We start from the raw sequence: 23,208 nt of genomic DNA on the forward strand, positions 1-23,208 counted from the left end.
CTATGACTAAGGTTTTTTTTTAATGTTTTTGCTCTTTATGTCTAAATTCTTCACATATTTGAAAACTCTACTTCTAGTTTTCTAAATAGTTTTATTTTGCTTATTAAATCTTTTTTAAATTTTAAATTTTTATTAACGTTTTCCATGATCATAAAAAAATCCCATGGTAATTCCCTCCCCCCTGATTATTAAATCTTATCAAATGCTTTTCTATATGTTGAAGCAATACATATTTCTCATCTTCCTTTTTTTTTTTTTTTTTTTTGCAAAATACTAACAAACCTGCACTAGTGGAATAAGTCAAAATGGTTCATGTTGTGAGATTTTTTTCTAGACTCTTTTTTTTTTTTCCTGATTTACTAAGGCTGAAATTTGCCTAGATTATTCTGGAAAGGGCCTGGAAAACTAGCTTCGGATCCATACCTTCTCCAAAACATATTTGAATAGTGTCTGTACTGGAATGTAGGTGAGAAGATGTGGCTGGGTTTTCTTATACTCAGAAGATGAATAGAAAGAAGTGTGAAGACAGGAATGTGAGGAGAGGTAGACATTTAGTCACAGTGTTACTGTTACCCTCGTGAGCCACAAGCTACATGGAACTTGAAGTTCTGTTTAATGGCAGGTCATCTTTTGAGGCAAATGACAAAGCTACATGCTCCCCTCCAGACTGTTGCTCATCAGCATGTTCATGACCTTCACTTCACTGGCTGTCTTTAGACACATGACACTTTTTTTCCGAGAGCAGGCAGAATACGAAACATAATTTCCGTTGACATATCCACAATACAACTCACTTAAGTTGCTCGTGTTTCCTTTAAACCTGTAAGAGAAAACAGGGGATTATACTTAGCAAGTTACACATTTGAAACACACTCAGAAAAACTATAGATGCCTGTGTTATATATGTATATATATTGTATGTATGAAATACATTCTGACCTTCATGGCGACCATTATACTCAAATGCCCTTTAAGTTGGTCTTCAAATTCAGATTCACTTGAAAATTTCTACTTCAAATGTCAGTTACAAGAAAAATCCAGAGGCTGAAATTCAATTTTGGTTATTCGGTATATTCTGACTGAAGTATTAATCAAGTTATATTCATTTATCACTAGAATTATCTATTCAGCTGACACATACAATGTGTTAAATAATTTTAGAGATAAATTATCTGTCATCCATCTAGAAAGGACAGAATTTAGCATAACATTAAGTGCCTAATAGGTTTCCACAATTTTTATTTATTTATTTGCAAAGAGAAAGAGTGAAAGACAGTAGAAAAATGGGCACACCAGGGCCTCTAGTCACTGCCAATGAACTCCAGATGCATGCACCATTTTGTGCATCTGGCTTTATGTGGATACTGAGCAATCAAACCTCGTTCACTAGGCTCTGCAGGCAATCACGTTAGTCACCGAGCCATCTTTCCAGCCCAGTTTCCACAATTTTTTAAAATAAAAAATATTATTCATAAAATATCTCCATAATTTAGTTGCTGCAAGTTAGGTAGTGATTTATCAAAATAAGGACAAGATATTTGCAGCCACTTTTCTCATTTTATATACAACAAAGAAGCCGGCAGGTTAGTTCTGATCAGGAACACAATCTCTCTTGAACGTGGTGTCAACTGCAATCCTCCACAATGTTCCTGAGAGAAAACATTTCTATTCAAATCCAATCATAAAAATTGTATAAAACAGTAACTTACCATTTAGAGGAGAAAATCTTTTCATCTATGGTCACATGGTCTATGTAATTATATGTGGGAGATAAACCCAACCAGAAGTGATATAAATTACTTGATTTTATAAATTCCTACAGGAAATAGAGATGTTCTGTTTAATTAATTGTCTTTATTTCTTTGCATTACCTCACAATATAACTTCTCCTAGATTGTTTAGAATTCATTTCTGATATAGCATTGCTACTTTTCAATGCCATTTAAAAGAAATTGAAAGTACCTCTTCCTGTAAGAGTTCAGAATTTTCACAATATCATTTTCTGTCTAATAAGTGACGTCAGCTAAACAAAAAACAAGGGAAAAGAGACAAACTTCCCAGTGGCAGAAGGCTGACTTAACTGCTGCACTGTGTGACAATAAGACATCGCCTGATTGCCCCAGCAGTCAAAAGCAAGACCACCCTAGAGCAGCTGGACCCACATGACTGCCCCAGGGACTTGCTGGCTGCCTTTTACTTCATTATGACGACATCATCAGTGTAATAGACCTGCAAGTCCCATCGTGCGTCTGATACTCCAAAGCACACCAAATCTCATAGTAGACCAGAAAAGGAAGTAAACTTTATTCTTGGGCTATCCCAACCCATTCCTGGAATTCCTCAAACTCCCTACCCAACTCATCATTCCTTCCCTTAAAATCCCCTTTCCACGAAATTTTTCTCATAAGACAAACTATGAAACGTCAGCTATATGACTTTCTGGTGAGAAGCCCACATTCCTTCGGGAGTATGTATACCTTTGCCCTGTAATAAAACCTTCCCAGACGCTAACCGCATCTGCATTCCTTGTCTAATGGACAAGAATCTGGCGGACACAGGGGGCTGTGGCCTCCATCGGCTCTCTCGGAGACCTCCCCAGGCCCCACCGCTGTCTGGACAAAGGAAGTAGTTAATGACTCCAAACCAGATTTAACCAAAAAAGAGAGCAAAAATCCCAGCAGAGTGGTAACAGAATATAGTCTTGAACTAGCCCAGAATTTTGCAGCCAAAAGAACAGGTGATTTTATTTTGTTTTATTTTTAAATATAATGTTTATTTATTTATTTGAGAGAGAGAAAGAGGGAGGGGGAGAGAGAGAGAATGGGTGTGCCAGGGCCTCCAGCCACTGCAAACACACTCCAGATGCATGCGCTCTCTTGTGCATCTGGCTTATGTGAGTCCTGGAGAATCGAGCCAGGATCGTTTGGCTTTGCAGGCAAAATGCCTTAACCACTAAGCCATCTCTCCAGCCCTATTTTATTGTTTTAATTTTCATTTGTTTTTATTTATTTATCTGAGAGTGACAGAGAGAGAGAGAGAGAGAGAGAGAGAGAGAGAGAGAGAGAGAGAGAGAGAGAGAGAAAGGTAGAGAAAGAGTGAGAATGGGCACGCCAGGGCTTCCAGCCACTGCAAACGAACTCCAGACGCGTGCGCCCCCTTGTGCATCTGGCTAACGTGGAACCTGGGGAACCGAGCCTCAAACCGGGGTCCTCAGGCTTCATAGGCAAGCGCTTAACCGCTAAGCCATCTCTCCAGCCCTATTGTTGTTGTCGTTGTTGTTTTTTAATACAAAAGCAACTTATTCAATTAAAACATGGTAATGGCAGTAGAGAAATATTTTCTTCCTAAGATTCTAACAATGGTGCCACAAAAATAGCCAATAATCATATGAAAGAACTCAATGTTTCTGTGCATAAGAAAGGGAAATACAGAAACGTCACATTGTGCTCACTCTGAGAGCTACATCTGAAACAAAGACAGACGGTGAGCATAGTTTCTCACAACTCAGAAATTCTGGTCTAAATACCTGTCATCAGCTTTGGGAAATTCAGTCATTAATATTTTAAAGACTTAGTCTCATCCTTTCTCTATTCCTCATGTGGCATTGCCATTTTGGTGTTTAATTAACTTTTATACACAGAGAGAAAGAGAGAGAGAATTGGTGCACCAGGGTCTCAGCCACTACAATTGACCTCCAGATGCTTGTGCCACCTAGTGGGTGTGTGCGACCTTGCACTTGCCTCACCTCTGTGTGTCTGGCTTACATGGGATCTGGAGAGTTGAACATGGGACCTTAGGCTTTGCAGGCAAGCGCCTTAACTGCTAAGCCATCACTCCAGCCCATCATTTTTTGTTTGTTTGATTTGTTTTTCAAGGTAGGATCTATCTCTGGCCCAGGCTGACCTGGAGTTCACTATGTAGTCTCAGGGTGACCTCGAACTCACGGCAATCCTCCTACCTCTGTCTCCTGAGTGCTGGGATTAAAGGCATGTGCCACCAAGCCCAGCTCACTTTTGTTTTTAAACCTATTCTAATTGTCATACAGTTATTGCCTCACTTTTTTTTTTATATTACAGACATACTTGGTATGGATACATCATGTGTTGGTACCATCCTTTCCCTCATCCCTGCCCCCATTCCGCTGGAGACCCCCCTCAGTGGGGTTTCTGGTATTTCCTATGGGGTTGTGGGTTATGCATTTTGACAGTAGCAGTCAGATATTAGAGGCGGCAATGCCTCTGGGTATGACTTCCCAACCTGTGGCTCTTATGCTCTTTCCACCTCCTTTTTGACAAAATTCATTTTTAAGCCAAAGTTAAATTTTCTAAAATATCTCAACTTCTGCACTATAAGAAAAGTTTTGTTTTTCCTTTCTCTCTCTCTTTCTATCTGCCTCTCTCTCTCTCTCTCTCTCTCTCTCTCTCTCTCTCTCTCTGTCACTCTTAAATAAATAAAGATGAACAAAATTTTTTTTAAAAAACAATAAACTTTGGCTGACACTAGTGCAAAATCAATCAATAAATAAATGATTACAAGTCAGGCATGGTGGTTCACACCTATAATACCAGACTCGCAATACTAAGGTAGGAGGATTGCTGTGAGTTCAATGCCAACTTGGGCTAGATAGTGAGTTTGAAGCCAGCCTAGGCTACAGAGTGGGATTTGTCCCAAGAAAACAAAACAATAATAACAATAATTAAAAAAAAAAAAAAGAGAGGGCTGGAGAGATGGCTTAGTGGTTAAGCGCTTATCTGTGAAGCCTAAGGACCCTGGTTCGAGGCTCGACTCCCTAGGACCCACGTTAGCCAGATGCTCAAGGGGGCACACGCGTCTGGAGTTTGTTTGCAGTGGCTGGAGGCCCTGACACGCCCATTCTCTCTCCCTTTCTGTATCTGCCTCTTTTGGTCCCTCTCTGTCTCTCTCAAATAAATAAACAAAAAATAACAAAATAAAAAAGAAAGAAACAACTACTATGTGAGAGATGAAAAGTGACAAATAATAAATAAAACACAGAGAAGTTCTTTAGACCTGAAAAAATAAACAAATGAATATATTATGCTAGGCAGTTTAGCTTTGCTTTTATTTATTTTTTTTTTTAGTTAACAAAGAAAAAAACAATGTGAGGGCTAAAAAGATGGCTTAGGAGGTAAGGTGCTTGCTTATGCAGCCTAAAGATTTTTTAAAAATTATTTATTTATTTATTTATTCATTTATTTATTTGAGAGCGACAGACACAGAGAGAAAGACAGATAGAGGGAGAGAGAGGGAATGGGCGCGCCAGGGCTTCCAGCCTCTGCAAACGAACTCCAGACGCGTGCGCCCCCTTGTGCATCTGGCTAATGTGGGACCTGGGGAACTGAGCCTCGAACCGGGGTCCTTAGGCTTCACAAGCAAGCGCTTAACCACTAAGCCATCTCTCCAGCCCCAGCCTAAAGATTTATGTTCAATTCCCCAGTTGCCCACATAGGCCAGCTGCAGAAGGTGGTGCATGCATCTGGAGTTCATTTACAATAGTCCGTCCATTCTCTCTCTCTCTCTCTCCTTCCTTCTCTCTCTCTTTCTCTCTTGCTCTCAATTAAGTAAGTAAAAGAAAAAATAGATTTAAAAAAACACAGTGTGACAGAACCAAGGAACACTCTCTGCGGTCTGTATGGAACCCTGTGTCCCAGGTTTAGGGAAGAGTTCAGGAAGCACGTCTGAAACCTGCGCACACTTCCAGCCTGGATGCGCTCACAGCCTCCTCATGCGCTCAAGCTGCTGCAATCCTCCTGATGCTGAGGTCCTAGGCTAATTTTGAGTTTCGAGAGAATTGTGCAGCGTGTCCGTCACCTCCCACTGCAATTAAGTCCAAATCGTGAGTGGGTCTATACAAGTCTTCCTCCACTTACTCCCTCCTCCTCACTTCAAGATGAAGAAAGAGATTTCCGTTGTCATAGAGACAGGTACCTTACCAGCGTGCTCTTGTCCTCAATGGTCAGCAGGCTTGCGTTCTGGGCGGAGCACAGCCTCTCGCTGGCTTGCCACGCGTGGGCATCACTCAGCTGGAAGTAGCAGCTCCCCTTGTACCACACCGAGCTCTTCGGGCAAGGCTTACACTTGTGCTCTGCAAGGAGAACACGGGTGGGTGAAGAGGCTTCATGCCTCGTGCTTGTTTCCCCTCCATCCCACAGTGAGCAAGTTCACTGCGATCCTTCTTTCTGGGGCAAAGGAGGGAAAGAAATCCAGCCCTCGGATGGGAGCGCGTCGCCCGTGCGAGGAGACCTGGGCTCTCTCCCTGTGATCACTTAGGGCTGTACACATTCATCAGCAAACATGCCGTCCAGTGAGATCGGTCTCCCATTTCTGAACCAGCCCTGTCTTCCCCATCATGTGCACCTCCATCTCTGTCACTTGTACGCTATATTTTTAAATTAATTTTCTTTTCATTAACAACTTCCCTGATTGTAAACAATATCCCATGGTAGTACCCTCCCTACCCCCACTTTCCCCTTTGCAACTCCACTCTCCATCATATCCCCACCCCCTCTCAATCAGCCTCTCTTTTATTTTGATGTCATGATCTTTTCCTCCTCTTATGATGGTCTTGTGTAGGTAGTGTCAGGCACTGTGAGGTCATGGATGTCCAGGCCATTTTGTATGTGGAGGAGCGCGTTGTAAGGAGTCCTACCCTTCCTTTGGCTCTTACATTCTTTCCGCCACCTCTTCCGCAATGGACCCTGAGCCTTGGAAGGTGTGATAGAGATATTGCAGTGCTGAGCACTCCTCTGTCACTTCTTCCCAGCACCATGAGGCCTTCTGTGACTTGTACACTATTGAGAGGCTTCTCAGAAGCACAAGGAACACCTTTCAGATACAAAAATTATGAGAACATCTGGAGATACTGTGTGGTGGTTTGATTTAGGTGTCCCCCATAAACTTAGGTGTTCTGAATGCTAGGTTCCCAGCTGATGGAGATTTGGGAATTAACGCCTCCTGGAGGGAGTGTACTGTTGCGGGTGGGCTTATGGGTGTTATAGCCAGTTTCCCCTTGCCACTGTTTGGCACACTTTCCTGTTGCTATGGTCCACCTTATGTTGGCCAGGGGGTGATGTCCACCCTCTGCTCATGCCATTGTTTTCCCTTGCCATCATGAAGCTCCCCTCAAGTCTGTAAGCCAAAATAAACCCCTCTTCCCCCAAAAGCTGCTCTTGCTCAGGTGATTTCTACCAGCAATGTGAACCTGATGGCAACATATTTTAAAAACTGACTTTCCCCAACTCCATGGGCAGCCCTGGTAACTGTTTCTCTTCTGTGGCCTTTAGTCATTAATCATCGACAGAACTTTTAAAGAGGCATCCCTTCTGCTTAGTGCCCACAAACAACACCAGTGAGTTGCATAATGGAGGAACTATACATTTCTATTGCGTTGTCATGGGTCTATGAGACCCTTGGGATTTGGCCACCTATAGTTCTTTCTTTTGTTGTTGTTGTTTTTTTTTCTAACAACATCAACATATCAGTGACCCATTCAACCACTTCTTAAAGGACTCTGAGAGTTGGTGCAAGTAGCTTTAGTTCTGAGCAGTCCGGATTACCTGGCTCCTTCTTATACAGCTCGCGACACAAAGAGGTGGCCAGCCTCTGCAGCGAGGAGGAGAGCTTACTGATCTCCGCGGAGCTGTTGCTGTTGTGCAGCATCTGCGCAGAAACGTTCCTCTGCAGCTCTTCCTCAGCATTCTGCAGTCTACTCAGTTCCGCCATGTGTGCCTGCAAAGTTGCATAAACTCCAGATTTAAAAAGAGAGAAGACATGATTAAAAATAAAAAAACTGTAGATCTTCAACAACTATCACATTTAACAGGTATTTTATTTTTCAATTTTTTTAAACAACATCCATGATTATAAAAAATGTCCCATGGTAATACCCTCCCTCCCTCCACTTAATCTCCTCTTTTCAGATGGCAGTGACCTTGGGGCGACTCAGAAGGTTTCATGGTGACGGGTAATTTTTAATATAGTATTTAAGTAGTAGGAAGAAATTACTCTACAGGGATGAGGGGAAGGGACCGTGTAGTCCACTGGTGCGTGATGAAGCCTTTATCACAAAACCTTATTTCAAAGAACAAACACTCTAAATGCATTCTCTTTCCATCCAAAGGGCTGGAGAGAGCTGGCTTAGCAGTTAAGGCATTTGCCTGCAGAGCCAAAGGACCTCAGTTCAATTCCCCAGGACCCATGTAATCCAGTTGCACAAGGGGGCAGGCGTACGCATCTGAAAATCATTTGCAGTGGCTGGAGGCCCTGGTGTGCCCATTCTCTCTCTCCCTCTCTCTGCCTCTTTCTCTCTCTCTCAAATAAATAAATAAAAATAAAGTTTTAAAAAAAGGATCTAAAACAGGGCTGATACATACACATGCCTCCTAAGACTCCCAGGCCAATGAGCAGCAGAAGGCATAGGAAGCTCAGAGCCAACACTGTCTTGTTCCATAAATGGGAAGGAGCGGGAGGCACTGTGGAAAGAAAAGAAAATAGCAAAGAGCTCTGGAAGCAGCATAAACCTTAAATTTACTCATTTTTCTTTTCCTTCATGAAATGTCATACTTTTGTTTCTTCCAATGGCATAAAGCCAATGATACAAAAAGGAATGAGAAATGTTCAGTAAGTTCTTTTACCTGGGCAGTGGCTCTTATAGGCAAGGACGTTAACTTCTAGACTGGTAAGAGTCTTCTCAGCATTATAAACAAAACACAACACGGAAGTTTAGAAAGAGAGGAAAGGGAAGGAAACAGATCAACCTGGGTACAGAGCGTCTCTGAATAAATTTCGGGAAAGCAAGTAACAAGAAGTGAAGGCAGAGGTCAAGCTGAGAAGTTTCTCAATAACTGTAAGGCCGAGGCTTGTCAAAGAAACAGTTTCAGCCATCGATGTAGCCCTGTACCATCCTGCATCTGCATAGGGGTAAGGTAGCCTATCTCTTGGTCATGTCTCCTGTCCCCTTGTCAGCCCTCCATCTTAGCCATTTCTCATTTGAATTTTTCGATCTTGTGAATGACTTTTATCAAAATATTGTTATTGGTGAATCAGGCATGGTGGTGGATGCCTTTAATCCCACCGCTTGGGAGACAGATGTAGGAGGATCGCCGAGAGTTTGAGGCCACCCTGAGACTCCATAGTGAATTGCAGGTCAGCCTGAGCTAGAGTGAGACCCAACTTGAAAAACCAACACACACACACACACACACACACACAAGGCTATTGAATGCTTCCATTTTTTTTTCAATTGTGATGAACAGAATAAACACTTACAAAATTTATATTGTGAATTGTTAAATCATTATATGATTTAATTTATCATCACCTGTGTATATGAGGAAGGACAGTTATAAGAAAGGACAATTAAAGGTTGGATGTGATAATTTTACTCTGCTTCTGAAATACATCTTACATCTCACATTTGATGGTGCAATAATGTTAGGAAATCTAATTACAAATAAAATGTGAAACAATTTCTCAACATTTTGAAAAACTATTATTAGTGAAAGAACTGCAATAGTCAAGAATTACAAATTTAGGTGCTATCGTTTCTGAGAATTATTTTCTCATTTATGTATAGACTCAATGATTTAAAAGTTATCTAATGGGTGCCTTCTGTATGCTAGACATGGTTGTGGGTGCTAATAAAACAGAGCTGGTTATACATGAATGTCTCCATTTTCATGGAAATATTTTACCTTGACAGAGAATAGATGAGAGATTATAGATAGATGATACATAAATAGATGGACAGATAGGTAGATAGATGATAGATCGATTGATGTATAGGTAATAGATAATAGATGAGAGATAATAGGAAGAAAGAGAAAGAAACAAAAGGAAAGAAGGAAGGAAAGAGAAATAAAGAGTGAAATAGTGTCTGAAGAGGCAGGACATAGACAAATAGGCAAACAGAAGTTTGGAGCAGGTTGTGGTCAGGACATTATATTCAGGTCTGTGGAGAAAGGTCAACTGTGTGCCCAACAGCATAATGAACATGACAGGATCTGCTGGGAGATCATCCAGCTCAAAGGTTCTAATTTAGGGTACACTTTCTATTTCAAAAGCAGTATAGATTCAGAAGATCTACAGAGATATGATTCATGCAAAAAATCATGTTTAGGGCTGGAGAGATGGCTTAGCGGTTAAGCGCTTGCCTGTGAAGCCTAAGGACCCCGGTTCGAGGCTCGGTTCCCCAGGTCCCACGTTAGCCAGATGCACAAGGGGGCGCACGCGTCTGGAGTTCGTTTGCAGAGGCTGGAAGCCCTGGCGCGCCCATTCTCTCTCTCTCCCTCTACCTGTCTTTCTCTCTCTGTCTGTCGCTCTCAAATAAATAATTTTTAAAAAAAATTTTTTTAAAATGATGTTTAAGAAGATGGAAAAAAAGAAAATGAAAATTGCATGTGGAGAAGTGGAACTGGCTCGATATTTTCTAGTCTTGAGGTGACTAAGAAAAAAGATTGCAAGGAAGTAAGTCATGCAATGCAATGCAAAAGATGAATTGAGGCAACTTAGGAGAGTACATTGAAGCTGGATATGGTGGCGCACGCCTTTAATCCCAGCACTCGGGAGGCAGAGGTAGGAGGATCGCCGTGAGTTCTAGGCCACCCTGAGACTCCATAGTGAATTCTAGGTCAGCATTGGCTGAGGAGACTGTACCTCAAAAAAAAGAAAAGAAAAAAAAAAAGAAAGAAAGGAAAAGTATATTGAGTGACACCAAAAATGGGACAAAGAAAAGGCCCTCTGAGCAAGAAAGAAGTCAACTTTCACAGGACAGCAAACACAATGAGGCTGTGTCCAGGAGAAGTCCCAAAGAAAATGATGGGTTACTCATCTTGTTTCTCTTCCTTTTCTCATTTTTCTCTTTCTTTTGTGGTACTATGGTTTGACATTAGAGTGACACATGCTAGAAAGTCACTTTGCCACGGCACTGCATTCTTAGACCTCTTTTTTGTTTTGAGATAGAGTCTCATTAACTTGGCTAGCTTGCCCTTAACCCTGTGACCCTCCTTCCTCAGCCTCATGAGGACTGGGATTACAAGCATATGTCAGCATGCCAGATCAAGAACGTACTTAAATGGCTGGAGACGTGGCTTAGCAGTTAAAGCGCTTGCCTGCAAAGCGTCAGGACCCAGGTTCGATTCCAGCCACCATAAGCCAGAGGCTCAAGGGGGCACATGTGTCTGGAGTTTGTTTGCCGAGACTGAAGACCCTATTGTGTGCATTCTCTTTTCCTCTCTCCCTCCCCCACCTCTCTCTCATAAGGAAGTATCTATATGTTTTTAAAGATAGTACTCAGAAAACTATTCAACATTATGAAAGCTCTAGGATAGTGAGGCAGTAAAGAACAGACGCGTGCACTGGAATAAAAGTGAATGAGACCAGAGCAGTCTGATTCATGAAACCATGATGCCTGGCAGAGTAGGATGAAGAGGGAATGAGAGGTGAATTGGCAATCAGTGGTCAAAGGCAATGCTTTATCGTCTCTTTCCTCCTGTCTCTGTCTCCCCCCGCCCCACATACACTCACTCACATATACATGCAAACATTTTTTCTGCTTGAATTTTTACAAATAAAAGCATATAGGCCCATAACTTTCCTGGACAATGTGTAGTTCTTGTTTCATGGCCTCATTGCATAAAAGAAACATTTTATGCAACCCCACTATCTCAAAATATTATCCTTGCCTGACACACCTCGAGGATGATATTAAAAGGTATAGACGAACGCCATTATACATGTATAAGATCAGGAGTGCTCCCCTGCACTGACCCGCGCGTTAGGAAAGACCTGATGATCATTTTAGCATTTTTGGTGGACCTGAAAGACAATCCAATCACTACCACCTCACGTGCGGAGCTGGGACCTCTCTAACTACCTCAGGATACATCCATAGCTCAAAATCTTACCTTTTGGCCCACATATGTCAAGTTCCTGGATATTGTCTTTCTTATCAAAGTCCTGGAATTTTAGATTTGCATAAGTAATTTCCTCAGACATTGATGACTGCACAGCAGACTGGACACAGTGTCCTTTCAAAGCGAGGCGAGGGAGAGCACGGCCGGAGGAGGATCAAGGACCGTGGCTTTGGGCTTCTGTTTGAGAACGGCAGCTCACCAACTGGAACTTTCTTCCATAAGCCTACGGTTCTAGTCTCCAAAGATCTCCAAGTGAGGCACAGCCCGGTTTGTGGTTTCAGACAGGGGTTGAAAGGGGAAATGCCTTCCTTCCTCTTATTTCTTCTTCCCTTTTCTCATTTCTATAGTTACCTACTCCATACAGTAGTTTTTTTTTTTTTTTTGTCTAGATAATGTGAGCATCCTGCAGTCTACATAAATCATTCGCACAACATGGTACAGATGTAGTCATACAATTGGCCTTCCAGCAAGAAACTAATGGATGTAATGTAGTTTTCAAACACCTTCCGATGCAGACAGTTGGGCTGTGTGTGTCATGGTCAAGGTCTCCAAGAAGGACGGGCTTAGCCAGAACTGGACAGGTACAACGAGGGCTCCAAATGAGAGAAAGAAAAGAACCAGGCCTTTGCCCTGTTGTGTGGCCTCAGATAACACAATGGGAGATTTTAGCGCACATGGATGCCCTAAACAACAACAGCAAAATCTGGATGTGGAGTCCAGGACTGTGCTGAAGTTTGCACACTTCAGGCAGAGATCATGTATGAGGGCTCCATGAGCAGGTCTGCAAGAAAAATGGGACCAGCCTTTCTGATCCTTAACAGATTGACCCAAACTTATTTGATGCTTTGCTAGTCTTCAAAAGAGGGTGAGAAATGAGTTTCTATTATGATCAAGTAGAATGTGACCAGTTTGATTCAATATCAGTGTTTTTTTATTAAAAAAATGTCATTTATATAATTATTTGAGAGAGATAGACATAGATAGATAGATAGATAGATAGATAGATAGATAGATAGATAATAGATATATGAAAGATAGATGGATGGATGGATGGATTGATGGATGGATGGATGGATAAATAGATGGATAGATAGATATGCAGATAGATAGAAAGGGCCTCCAACCTTGGCAAATGAACTCCAGATGCATGTGCCACCTTGTGCATCTGGCTTACGTGGGTGCTGGGGAATTGAACCTGGCTCCTTAGGTTCCATAGTCAAGCCCATAACCACTAAGCCATCCCTCCAGCCCCCAATATTAATATCATTGATCTCATTTCTTTATGAGCTACACAAGCACAGAGAGCAGGACCTGCTTCTGGATGCACTCTGCTGATCCTTCTTTGAAATCCTTTTTGGGATTGCCACATACAAACAATATAAGGTAGATAGGAATTATTTCTGATTATAGAGAGAATGTATTTAAGACGCTTGCCTTCGAAGCCCAAGGACCTGTGTTCAACTCCTCAGATCCCACGTAAGTCAGATGCACAAAGGTGAAGCAAGTGCAAGGTTGCACATGCCCACTAGGTGGCGCAATTGTCTGGCGTTCCATTTCATTGGCTGAGGCCCTGGGGCACCAATGTTCTCTCTCTCTCTCTCTCTCTCTTGCTAAAAAATAAATAAAACTCACTTAAACATAAACTTCTTTTGCCTTGTTCTTCTTTTCCAAGGCTTTAAGGTGAAGCATTAGGTCGTTTACTTGTGACCTTTCTAATTTCTTAATATAGGCACTTAAGGCTATAAATTTACTTCTTAGAACTTCCTTCATTGTGTCCCAGAGATTTTGGCAAAACATAAACTTCTTGATTATGTTAGAATCCTCAACAAGAGCTACCAAAAATACAAAGAAAAAAAGAAATCCCAGGTACAAATAAACTAGATATTTGCAAAACCAAATAGAAGAAAAAATTTAAACTATCGAAGAAAAGAAAAGAATGAGAAAGCATCGTCTGAGATTGGAAGTATCAATAGCATAAAAGTCAGTTTTAAGGGCTGGAGAGATGGCTCAGCAGCTAAAGGTACTTGCTTATAAAGTCTGCCAGCCTCGGTTCATTTTCCCAGCTTCCCGCAGAAAGCCTGACACATTCACACACACACACTCACACACAAATAAATTAAATAAATAAATTTTTCAAAAAAAAGTAATTTCAATTTAATTAAAGCAATATTAGAGAGGTGACAAAGGAGAGGGAGAAGGCAATTACATCAAGGTAAGCTTTGTAGTTGTCAGTAAAAAGTTTTTAAAAACAGACTTTTTACAAGTTTTTTTTTATTATCCTTATTTATTTATTTTTCATTTTTTTTAATTTTTATTAGCATTTTCCATGATTATAAAAAAATATCCCATGGTAATTCCCTCCCTCCCCTCCCCAAGTTTTATTTTATAAAAGGTCAAAATCTAAGTCCCTTCACCCCACCCTGCACCCCTACCCCCCTTTCCCTGAGGACCCTCCCCAGCGGGGTTGATGGTATTCACTGTGGGGAGGCCCTCATTCTAGGTGGGGTACTGTGCCTCAGGAGATTCCTACCCACTCTGTGGCTCTTACAATCTGCCCATTCCCTCTTCCTCGATGTCACAGTAGGGCCCTTAGCAGTCTGATTCTGGGCTGAGTCTTCCTTGGCCTTGATTGTCTGTTTTCACCTCCCTGGGCCGGGTGTTGAGCTCAGCGAGGGCAGGGGCTTTGTTGCTGCCACTGTCTCTGCCGCCTCTCCTGGGCCCCAGGTGATGTGTTAGAAGCGGGATGTCTTGTGGTGAGAAGTCAGCTATCCTCTCTTGGTGTGTCGTTGGATCTTGGATCTCCCCAGCATTCTCCGCCATCTCTAAAAGACAACACAGTCTCCAACCAAGAGTGAGGGCAGCTTGGATTCAAGAAGATATCCGTAGTTATTTGAGAGACTTTCTGGTGTGTGTGCTCACTCTTGACATCCAGAGAGCTGTGGGAGCTTTGCTCTGGAGTCTAAGTTTCATGTCTGTGGAGTAAATTCCAGCTTGGTTCCCTGCACCAGGGGTCACTTCTGTGCCCACAGCAGGCCTCATGTCCCATCGTATCCTCATACGGGGGTGCAGTTCTGGCCCGGTTGGTTGGTTGGCTTTTTGGTTGGTTGGTTTCTGCTTATTTATGTTACTGCTAACCACTCTCTCCCGGCAGTTCCCACAGCGCTTTCCAGTGCCATGACGTCAAGCAATGGCTTGCAGTGTTGTGGTAATCTCATGGGTTGCTGTGACCAACGGTTTGCTGTGGGGAGAGGGCCACCCAATCCTGTGGCTGGGGTTTACCAGCCAGACCCCTTGGTTTTAGGATTAAATTTGTTCCATCTTCTATAGGATGTTTCTGTCCAGTCTGCCTCCCCTCTCTGTTCATTGGTGGTTATATCGTGTAGATTGCTACGAGGAAGGTTCCTATGGCGTTCATTCATGCTGTCTTATGTGTTTATTTTTTAAAATCTATTTATTGATTTGAGAGAGAAAGAGGGGGGAGAGAGAAAATGGGTGAGCCAGGGCCTCCAGCCGCTGCAAAACAACTCCAGATGCAATGCGTCACCTTGTGCATCTGGCTTAAGTGGGTCCTGGGAATCAAGCCTCTGACCGGGATCCTCTGGCTTTGCAGGCAAATGCCTTTACCACTAAGCCATCTCTCCAGCCCATGGTCTTCTGTTTCGTATGATTCCCCTCCTCACAGTCCCTTGCCCTCAAAGACCTTCTTGCCTAGCCTGTCAGGTGTCTTCATCCTCTTGTCCCTCCCTGTCTCCTCTTTATCCCTGTCTCATTCAAGTTCTGTACCCATATTCCTGGAGCACATCGCAGTTTAAACTCACTGCCTGTTGACGCAATTTAGGGATTGCATATGAGAACCACCAAAGGCATTTGTCTTCCTGAGCCTATGTAACTTCCACACAGGAGGCCCAACGCCATGCATTTGCCTGCAAATTGAATTATTTCCTTGCCACCTAGTTAGAATTCCACTGCGTATATGTCCCACATCTTCATTAGCCATTCAACAGTTGGTGGGCAGCCGGGCAGATTTCCAGTTCCCAGCTATTGCAAATAGAGCAGCGACGATCGTGACTGAGCAAGCTTCTCTGCAGTCAAGGGCGGGGCGTTTAGGGTCTGGGCAAAGAAAAGAAGTAGCTGGATCAGCCCAGACACCTATTTTCATCTTTTGCGGGAAGCTCCCTCCAGCTGTGGCTAAGGGTTCCTCTTTCCCCACAGCCTTGCCAGCATTTGTTGTCATTTGATTTAAAAAAAAAAACATAAGATGTTTTATATAAAAGTTATTAATTATTTTTTATTCAGAAGAAATTTTCTATGGACACATCCTATGTTGGTACCATGGTTTCCCTCCTCCATACCCCGCTCTGCTGAGGGCGGTCCTCAGTGGGATCGCTGGGGTTCTCCATGGAGTTGTAGGTTATGACTTGTCCTCGTGGGGAGGGCTGTGTCTCTGGATATTTCTTTCCACCCTGTGGCTCTTACATTCTTCCCATCGCTTCTGCTACAAACTTCCCTGAGCCCTGGTGGGTGTGCTTCAATTCTATTTTAGGTTTTTTTGTTGTTGTGTTTTTCAAGGTCGGGCCTCACTCTAGCTCAGGCTGACCTGGAAATCACTATGTAGTCTTAGGGTGGCTTTAAATTCACAGCGATCCTCCTACCTCAGCCTCCCGAGTGCTGGGGTTAAAGGCGTGCGCCACCACGCCCGGCTTCTGCTTTAGTTTTGAGACCTGGTCAGGCCCTGGATTTCCGCGTTGGTGTGTTTGCGGTGTCCTGCACTGCCCTGACCCAGGCTATCAGGTTCACAGTGGAAGCAGCGCCCTTGCTCTTCTCACCAACCAGTTCCTCTGCGGTCTCACCTGGGTCCTGGCTGTGCTGGGAGGGGTGGTGGCTCTCTTGCCACAAAGTCGGCGCTCTATTCTTGTCTTGTTGGTAGATTAGAGTGGATTATGTTAGTAGATTATGATTGTTAATAGATTATGGAACATGAGATCAGGAGAGGTGAAAGGGCATAAACATTGTTCATTATTTTTAATTTTGTTTTTGATCATTTTTATTTATTTATTTGAGAGTGACAGAGCGAGAAAGAGAAACAGAGATAGAGAGAGAGAGAAAACGGGCACACCAGGGCCTCCAGACACTGCAAACAAACTCCAGTTGTGTGCACTCCCTTGTGCATCTAGCTAACGTGGGTCCTGGGGAATCGAACCTTGAACCGGGGTCCTTAGGCTTCACAGGCAAGCGCTTAACCACTAAGCCATCTCTCCAGCCCCAAACATAAGGTTTATTATTTATTTATTTACAAGCAGAGAGGGGGAGGGAGGGGATGGGTGTGTAAGGGTTTCTAGCCATTGCAAACAAGCTCCAGATGCATGTGCCACTTTGTGCATCTGGCTTTATGTGGGTCCTGAGGAATTGGACTCAGGTTATTAGGTTTTGCAAGCAAGCACGTTAATGGCTGAGCTATCTCTCCAGCACCATTTAATTTTTTTTTTCTTTATGAGGCAGGGTCTTGAGCCCAGGCTGACCCAGAATTCACTGTGTAGTCTCAGGCTAGCCTTGAACTCACAACAATCCTCCTACCTCAGCTTCCCAAGTGCTGGGATGAAAGGTGTGTACCACCACACCTGGCTTCCATTTGATATATAGATATATAGATGATATAGATAGGTATAGATAGGTATAGAGAGGTATAGAGAGGTATAGATATAGATATAGATATAGATATAGATATAGATATAGATATAGATATAGATATAGATATAGATATAGATAGAGATAGAGATAGATATAGATATAGATATAGATATAGATATAGATAGATATAGATATAGATATAGATATAGATATAGATATAGATATAGATATAGATATAGATATAGATATAGATAGGTTTTGCAGGGTAGGGTCTTGCTGTAGCCCAGGTTGACCTGGAATTCAGTATGGAGTCTCAGGGTGGCCTTGAACTTACTGTGATCCTCCTACCTCTGCCTGCCAGCTGCTAGGATTAAAGGCGTGGAGCCACCATGCTTGGTCCATTCGAAGTTTTGGTGAGTGTCATCCTCACAGGAGTGAGAAGAAATCTCAAAGTCGTTTTTATTTGCACTTCTCTGATGAATACAGATGTTGAACATCACTTTAAGTGTGAATTAACCATTTGTTTTTCTTGTTTTAAGAATTCTCTGGGGCTGGAGAGATGGCTTAGTGGTTAAACACTTGCCTGTGAAGCCTAAGGACCCCGGTTCGAGGCTCGGTTCCCCAGGTCCCACGTTAGCCAGATACACAAGGGGGCGCATGCGTCTGGCGTTCATTTGCAGTGGCTGGAAGCCCTGGCGCACCCATTCTCTCTCTCTCTCTGCCTCTTTCTCTCTGTCTGTTGCTCTCAAATAAATAAATAAAATAAACAAAAAAAAGAATTCTCTGATCATATCTCTACCCCACTTTTATTGGATTATTTGATTTTTTTTTATTGCCTAAGTTTTTAAACTTTTTGTTTGTCAGGAGAGAGAAAGAGAGGAGGAGAATGAGAGAGAATGGACATGCCAGGGCCTTTTACTACCGCAAATAAATTCCAGACACATGAGCCACTTTGTGCACCTGGCTTTCCATGGGTACTGAGGAATCAAACCCAGGCTGTCAAGATTTACAAGCAAGGAACCTAATTGCCGAGCCATCTCTCCTGGCCCTATTGCTTAGTTTTTGAATTTTTTTTTGTAGATTCTAGATATTAGTCCTATGTCAGAAGTAGACTTGATGGAGTTTTCTCCCAATCTGTGGGTTGTCTGTAGACTCTGTGGATGTTTTCTTTATTTGTACCGTAGCTTTTAAGTTTCATGTGGTCCCAGTGGTTATTTGTCTAACTGCTTGGGCTACTGGGATCGTATTCAGGAAGTTTTTCCTTATGCCGATATCATGGAGATTTCTTCTTAGTTGTCCTTGTTGTTTTAGAGTTTCAGGTATTATATTGAGGTACTTAAGCTAATTAGACCTTGACTTTTGTGCAGGGTGAGAGAAGTGGGTCTGATTTCATTCTTCTACAGGAGTTTATCCAATGTCTCCAGCGCCACTTGTCTCCAGTTTGCATTTTGGCCCCTTTGTCAAATATGAAGTAGTTTTAATTGCTTGAATTAATACCTGGATGTTTTATTCTATTTGATTGATATATGTACCTGTTTTGTCCCAGTACCATGCTGTTTTTGTTAGTATGGCTTTGTAGTATATCTTAAAATCAGGTATAGTGATGCCTCCAGAAGTATTTGTTGTTGCTGTTGTTGTTGAGGACACTTTTGGGGATCCAAGACCCTGTGTTTTTTTCTTTATGAATTTTGAGACTAAAAGTAGGTACTTCTGCTGATACTTTATAAAGTGATTACAGACTGCAATTCAAAACAATGACAAGAGCCAGGTGTGGTGGCGCACACCTTCAACCCAGCACTTGGGAGGCAGAGGTAAGAGGATCACTGTGAGTTCAAGACCAGCCTGAAGCTACAGACTGCAGGTTAGCCTGGGTAGCTAGAGTAAGACCCTACCTCAAAAAAAAACCTCCCAAAAAATAATTACAAGAGAAAATTTTGAATGTCTTCATTAAAAGAAGTAATAAACAGTTGATATATGAAAGGCTTAGGTACCTAGAGATCTTCATTGTAATATTTATAAATGTGCTAAAGCATCACCCTGGGCCCCATAAGGTGGTGCAATAATTACTTCTCAATAAAATAGCGAAATAGACTGTCAGCAAAATTTAAAGACAACAGTATTTAAACATACACTTTCTGTCTAATTCTACATAGTTCTCTAATGCTGATTTCATCTTTATACCCTTTTAAGGCAGATGTTATCATTATCATTGTTATAGCTGGGGAAGTGAATTATAAATAGGTTCCCAACTGACACCATACAGATGTCAAGTGGAAGAGTTGAAACTTGGCCAGAAATCGTGGCTATTTCAGGGAGAAACGGAAAGAAGGGAAGAAGGAGGTGAGTGGAAGGTAGCTCTTTATGCTTTTCCTAATGGAAAAAAAATCATTAGCCTTTTTGCTCCTCCTGTGTAGATCAAAACACCCCAGGCTGGAGAGATGGCTCAGAGGTTCAGGCACTTGCCCGTAAAGCCTAATGACCCAAGTTCAATTCCCCAGTTCCCATGTAAAGCCAGGTACACAAAATGGCACATGCATCTGTTTGCAGCAGCCAGAGGCCCTGACATACCAATTTTCCCTCTCTCCCGAGTATGGAGGCACACTCCTTTAATTTCAGCCCTCAGGAGGCTGAGATGGGAGGACAGCTGTGAGTTTGAGGCCAGCCTGAGATGACACAGTGAATTCCAGGTCAGCCTGGGATGGAGTGAGACCCTACCTTGCATCCCGCACCCAAAAAGGGGGACTTAAAACACTCACATTGTAAAAACTAATACACATGAGTGGACTTATTTATTTTTAAGTAGGGAAGGCGTTCCTAAGTGAGACAGGAAAAGTCATCAAGTAGAGATAATTAACAATATAAAAGTTAAATCTGTGGTACTAGATATCATAAAGAATGGGAGAGGTCATACAAACTGATACAAAAGAGGGAACCTCAATAGGGAAGGTGATATCAGACACAGGATTTTGTGGGGGGTTTTGACATGATTATTTTGGGGGGGTTTGTTGTTGTTGTTTGTTTGTTTGTTTTTAAGGTAGCATCTTGCTGTGGCCCAGGCTGACCTGAATTCACTATGGAGTCTCAGGGTGGCCTCGAACTCTTGGCGATCCTCCCAACTCTGTCTCCCGAGTGCTGGGAACAAAGGCGTGTGCCACCACGCCTAACTGAAAGGATTAATTTTGAAAAGAGAGAGAGATTTTTGGCTGTAAAGCTATGATGAAAGACCAAAGCTTCTGACTTTTATTTTACATCTTATGATGCTCATTATGGTGGTTCCTCTATTCTTCCCTCCTTCCCTCCTTTCCTTTCTTCTGCTCTCCTTCATTTGACCCTTCCTTTCCTCTATCCCTTCATTCCTTCCTTCCCTCCTCTCTTCCCTTCCTTCTTTCTTCCCACTCTTCTTCCATCCATCGCTCCCTTCCTTCCTTTCCTCCTTCCCTCCTCGCCTCCCTTGTTTCTATCTCTCCCTAATTTATAAATCTCCATATTATAAAGAAAAAAATTAAAAGTATGTTTAGACATAGCAGCTTTATGCAGGGTTCATTTATTTATTTATGGCATACCAAGGCTTAGGTATCATTTACGCTAGCGTTTTCAAACACAATTTGTTTTTGATGATTCCTAGTTCCTTGCCATCCTCACCCCCTTCTCCTCCCTAGTTCCCCTGCCACACCCTCCAGTATCTTCTCCTCTCCTGATTTTCAAGGTTGCTTTTGGGTACAGTTCTACAAGCAAAGGCCCACGTATGCCTCATGTTCTTTCTGTTGGAGACATTTCACTTAATATGATTCTTCCAGATACATCCATTTTCCTGCAAATTTCATAATTTCCATACTGCTAACTAGAATTCCATTGCTAACTAGAATTCATTTGGTCTTTCATCATATTTCATATTTACCACATTTTCAGTAACTGTTGATGGGCACCTAAGCTGGCTCCAGTTCTTTTCTTTAAAATTGATTTTTATCAGTTATGAACATACTTACTATGTAAACAACACATGTTGGTAGCATCCTTTCCCTCCTCCTCCTTGCCCCTTTTCCAAAGGGACCCTCGTCGTTGGGGATGCAGGTCATCCCCATGGGGATTGTGGGTCATGCAATGTGGGGGCAACAGTCAGTTAAGGCAGAGAGACAACGTCTCTGTGCCAAATGACCCAACTTGTGGCTCTAACAATCATTCCACCCCCTCTTCTGCAAAATTCCCTGCTGGCTCCAATTCTTTTTTTCTTTAATTATTATTTATTTATTTATTTGAGAGTGACAGACAGAGAGAGAAAGAGGGGAGAGAGAGAGAGAATGGGTGGACCAGGGTTACCAGCTACTACAAACAAACTCCAGATGTGTGCACCCCCTTGTGCATCTGACTTAAGTGGGTCCTGGGGAATTGAGCCTCGAACCAGGGCCCTTAGACTTCACAGGCAAGTACTTAACCACTAAGCCATCTCTCCAGCCCTGGCTCCAGTTCTTAACTGCAATAAGCATGGATGTACAAGTATCTCTGCAGTAGATTGTGGAATCCTTAGGGTATGTGCCCCGGAATGGCACCACTGGGTTGTATAGGAGTTCTACTTCTAACTTTTTTTGAGATAGTCCCATATTGATTTCCATAACGGCTGTACTAGTTTGCTTTGAGACACTAAAAAACGAAATCAGAGAGGATGTTACATGATAGGAAGAACTTCTATGCTCCAGCATGGGCAGAAGAAACATTATGAAAATGGCTATCTTGCCAAAAATGACCTACAGATTCAATGCCATTCCTATCAAAACTCCAATGATGTTCCTCACTGAGCTGGAAAAATCTCACTTAAAAAAAAAATCTCATTTTTTTGTTTTCTAGACAGAGAGAGAAAGAGAGAAAGCCGGGCCTTCAGTACTGCAAATGAACTCCAGACGCATGCACCACCTTGTGCATTGGCTTACATGGATATAGGGAGTTGAACCTGGGTCCTTTTGCAGGCAAGCGCCTTAACTGCTAAGCTATCTCTCCAGCCCCTCAGCTCACTTTTGAGTCAGCTGGTTATTACCCTCCTGCATTTACTCCCTGGTGCTACAGATTAGGCTTAAAAAACAAAAAAACCTTCTTTCCAGTGGTCTTTGCACACTTTCAGTTTCTATTATAACTAGAGTGAGCTGAGCTGGTAAAATGAAGAGGCAGTAGAGACTGGTAGCAGCCGCCACTTGGTGGCTGCCATGTCAGAGAGCAGAAGTGAGGAGCTCCCAAGAGGACTGGAGTAAAGAGATAGCAATGAGCAGAGGTGAAGGCCAGACAGAGGCTGGGAGAACCAGAGATGAGAGGCCACAGGCCTGGTCACCAGAAGACATCCAGGATGCTGCATAGGCTTAAGGGCCAAGGGTGCCGACACCCTAGGTGCCAGCGTTCTAACTCCAGCCATTGGAGGTCCAGCCCCTGGGGCCATAGCTACAAAGGCGCCGCAGCCTGCTGCATTGCTAGCTCCTGTATCTACACAGCATACACGGACTTCCCAGCTGCTGAGTCTCGGAATTGCCAGGCAGCGAGCCTCCAACTTCAGCATCTAGCTTCTAAGACCTGGAACCATAAGTTTTTAGTTCTCGGGGTTTGGAGTTCTAAACCTCAGGATCTGTCAGCCAAGTTCAAAAGCCCCCCCCCCCCCCCCGTCTTTTTT

At 42.7% G+C, this 23,208-nt stretch overlaps 1 protein-coding gene across 1 annotated transcript; it reads right to left on the reverse strand.

Annotated features, from left to right (window-relative positions):
- Nucleotides 1-302: 302 nt before the first annotated feature.
- Nucleotides 303-12,138, reverse strand: Clec12a (C-type lectin domain family 12 member A). The gene is made up of 6 exons (XM_004668626.2): nucleotides 11,922-12,138; nucleotides 8,391-8,489; nucleotides 7,575-7,763; nucleotides 5,952-6,103; nucleotides 1,710-1,816; nucleotides 303-820 (listed from the first exon to the last, which is right to left on the reverse strand). Exons 1-6 carry the CDS (start codon nucleotides 12,010-12,012, stop codon nucleotides 649-651), a joined length of 810 nt encoding a protein of 269 aa, XP_004668683.2. The 5' UTR covers nucleotides 12,013-12,138; the 3' UTR covers nucleotides 303-648.
- Nucleotides 12,139-23,208: the final 11,070 nt, after the last annotated feature.

Source organism: Jaculus jaculus, chromosome 23 (assembly GCF_020740685.1).
Source record: "Jaculus jaculus isolate mJacJac1 chromosome 23, mJacJac1.mat.Y.cur, whole genome shotgun sequence".
NCBI lineage: Eukaryota > Metazoa > Chordata > Mammalia > Rodentia > Dipodidae > Jaculus > Jaculus jaculus.

Bases quoted from the DNA above. Each gene is read 5' to 3' on its own strand.
- Clec12a (XM_004668626.2), bottom strand. From the start codon at position 12,012: ATGTCTGAGGAAATTACTTATGCAAATCTAAAATTCCAGGACTTTGAT. The intron at 7,764-8,390 runs GTATGTATCAGC...TTAAATCTGGAG, and splicing joins GGGAGTCTTAGGAGGCATGT to TTTATGCAACTTTGCAGGCA. The intron at 6,104-7,574 runs GTAATCCGGACT...TTCTCCTTGCAG, and splicing joins GCTGTATAAGAAGGAGCCAG to AGCACAAGTGTAAGCCTTGC.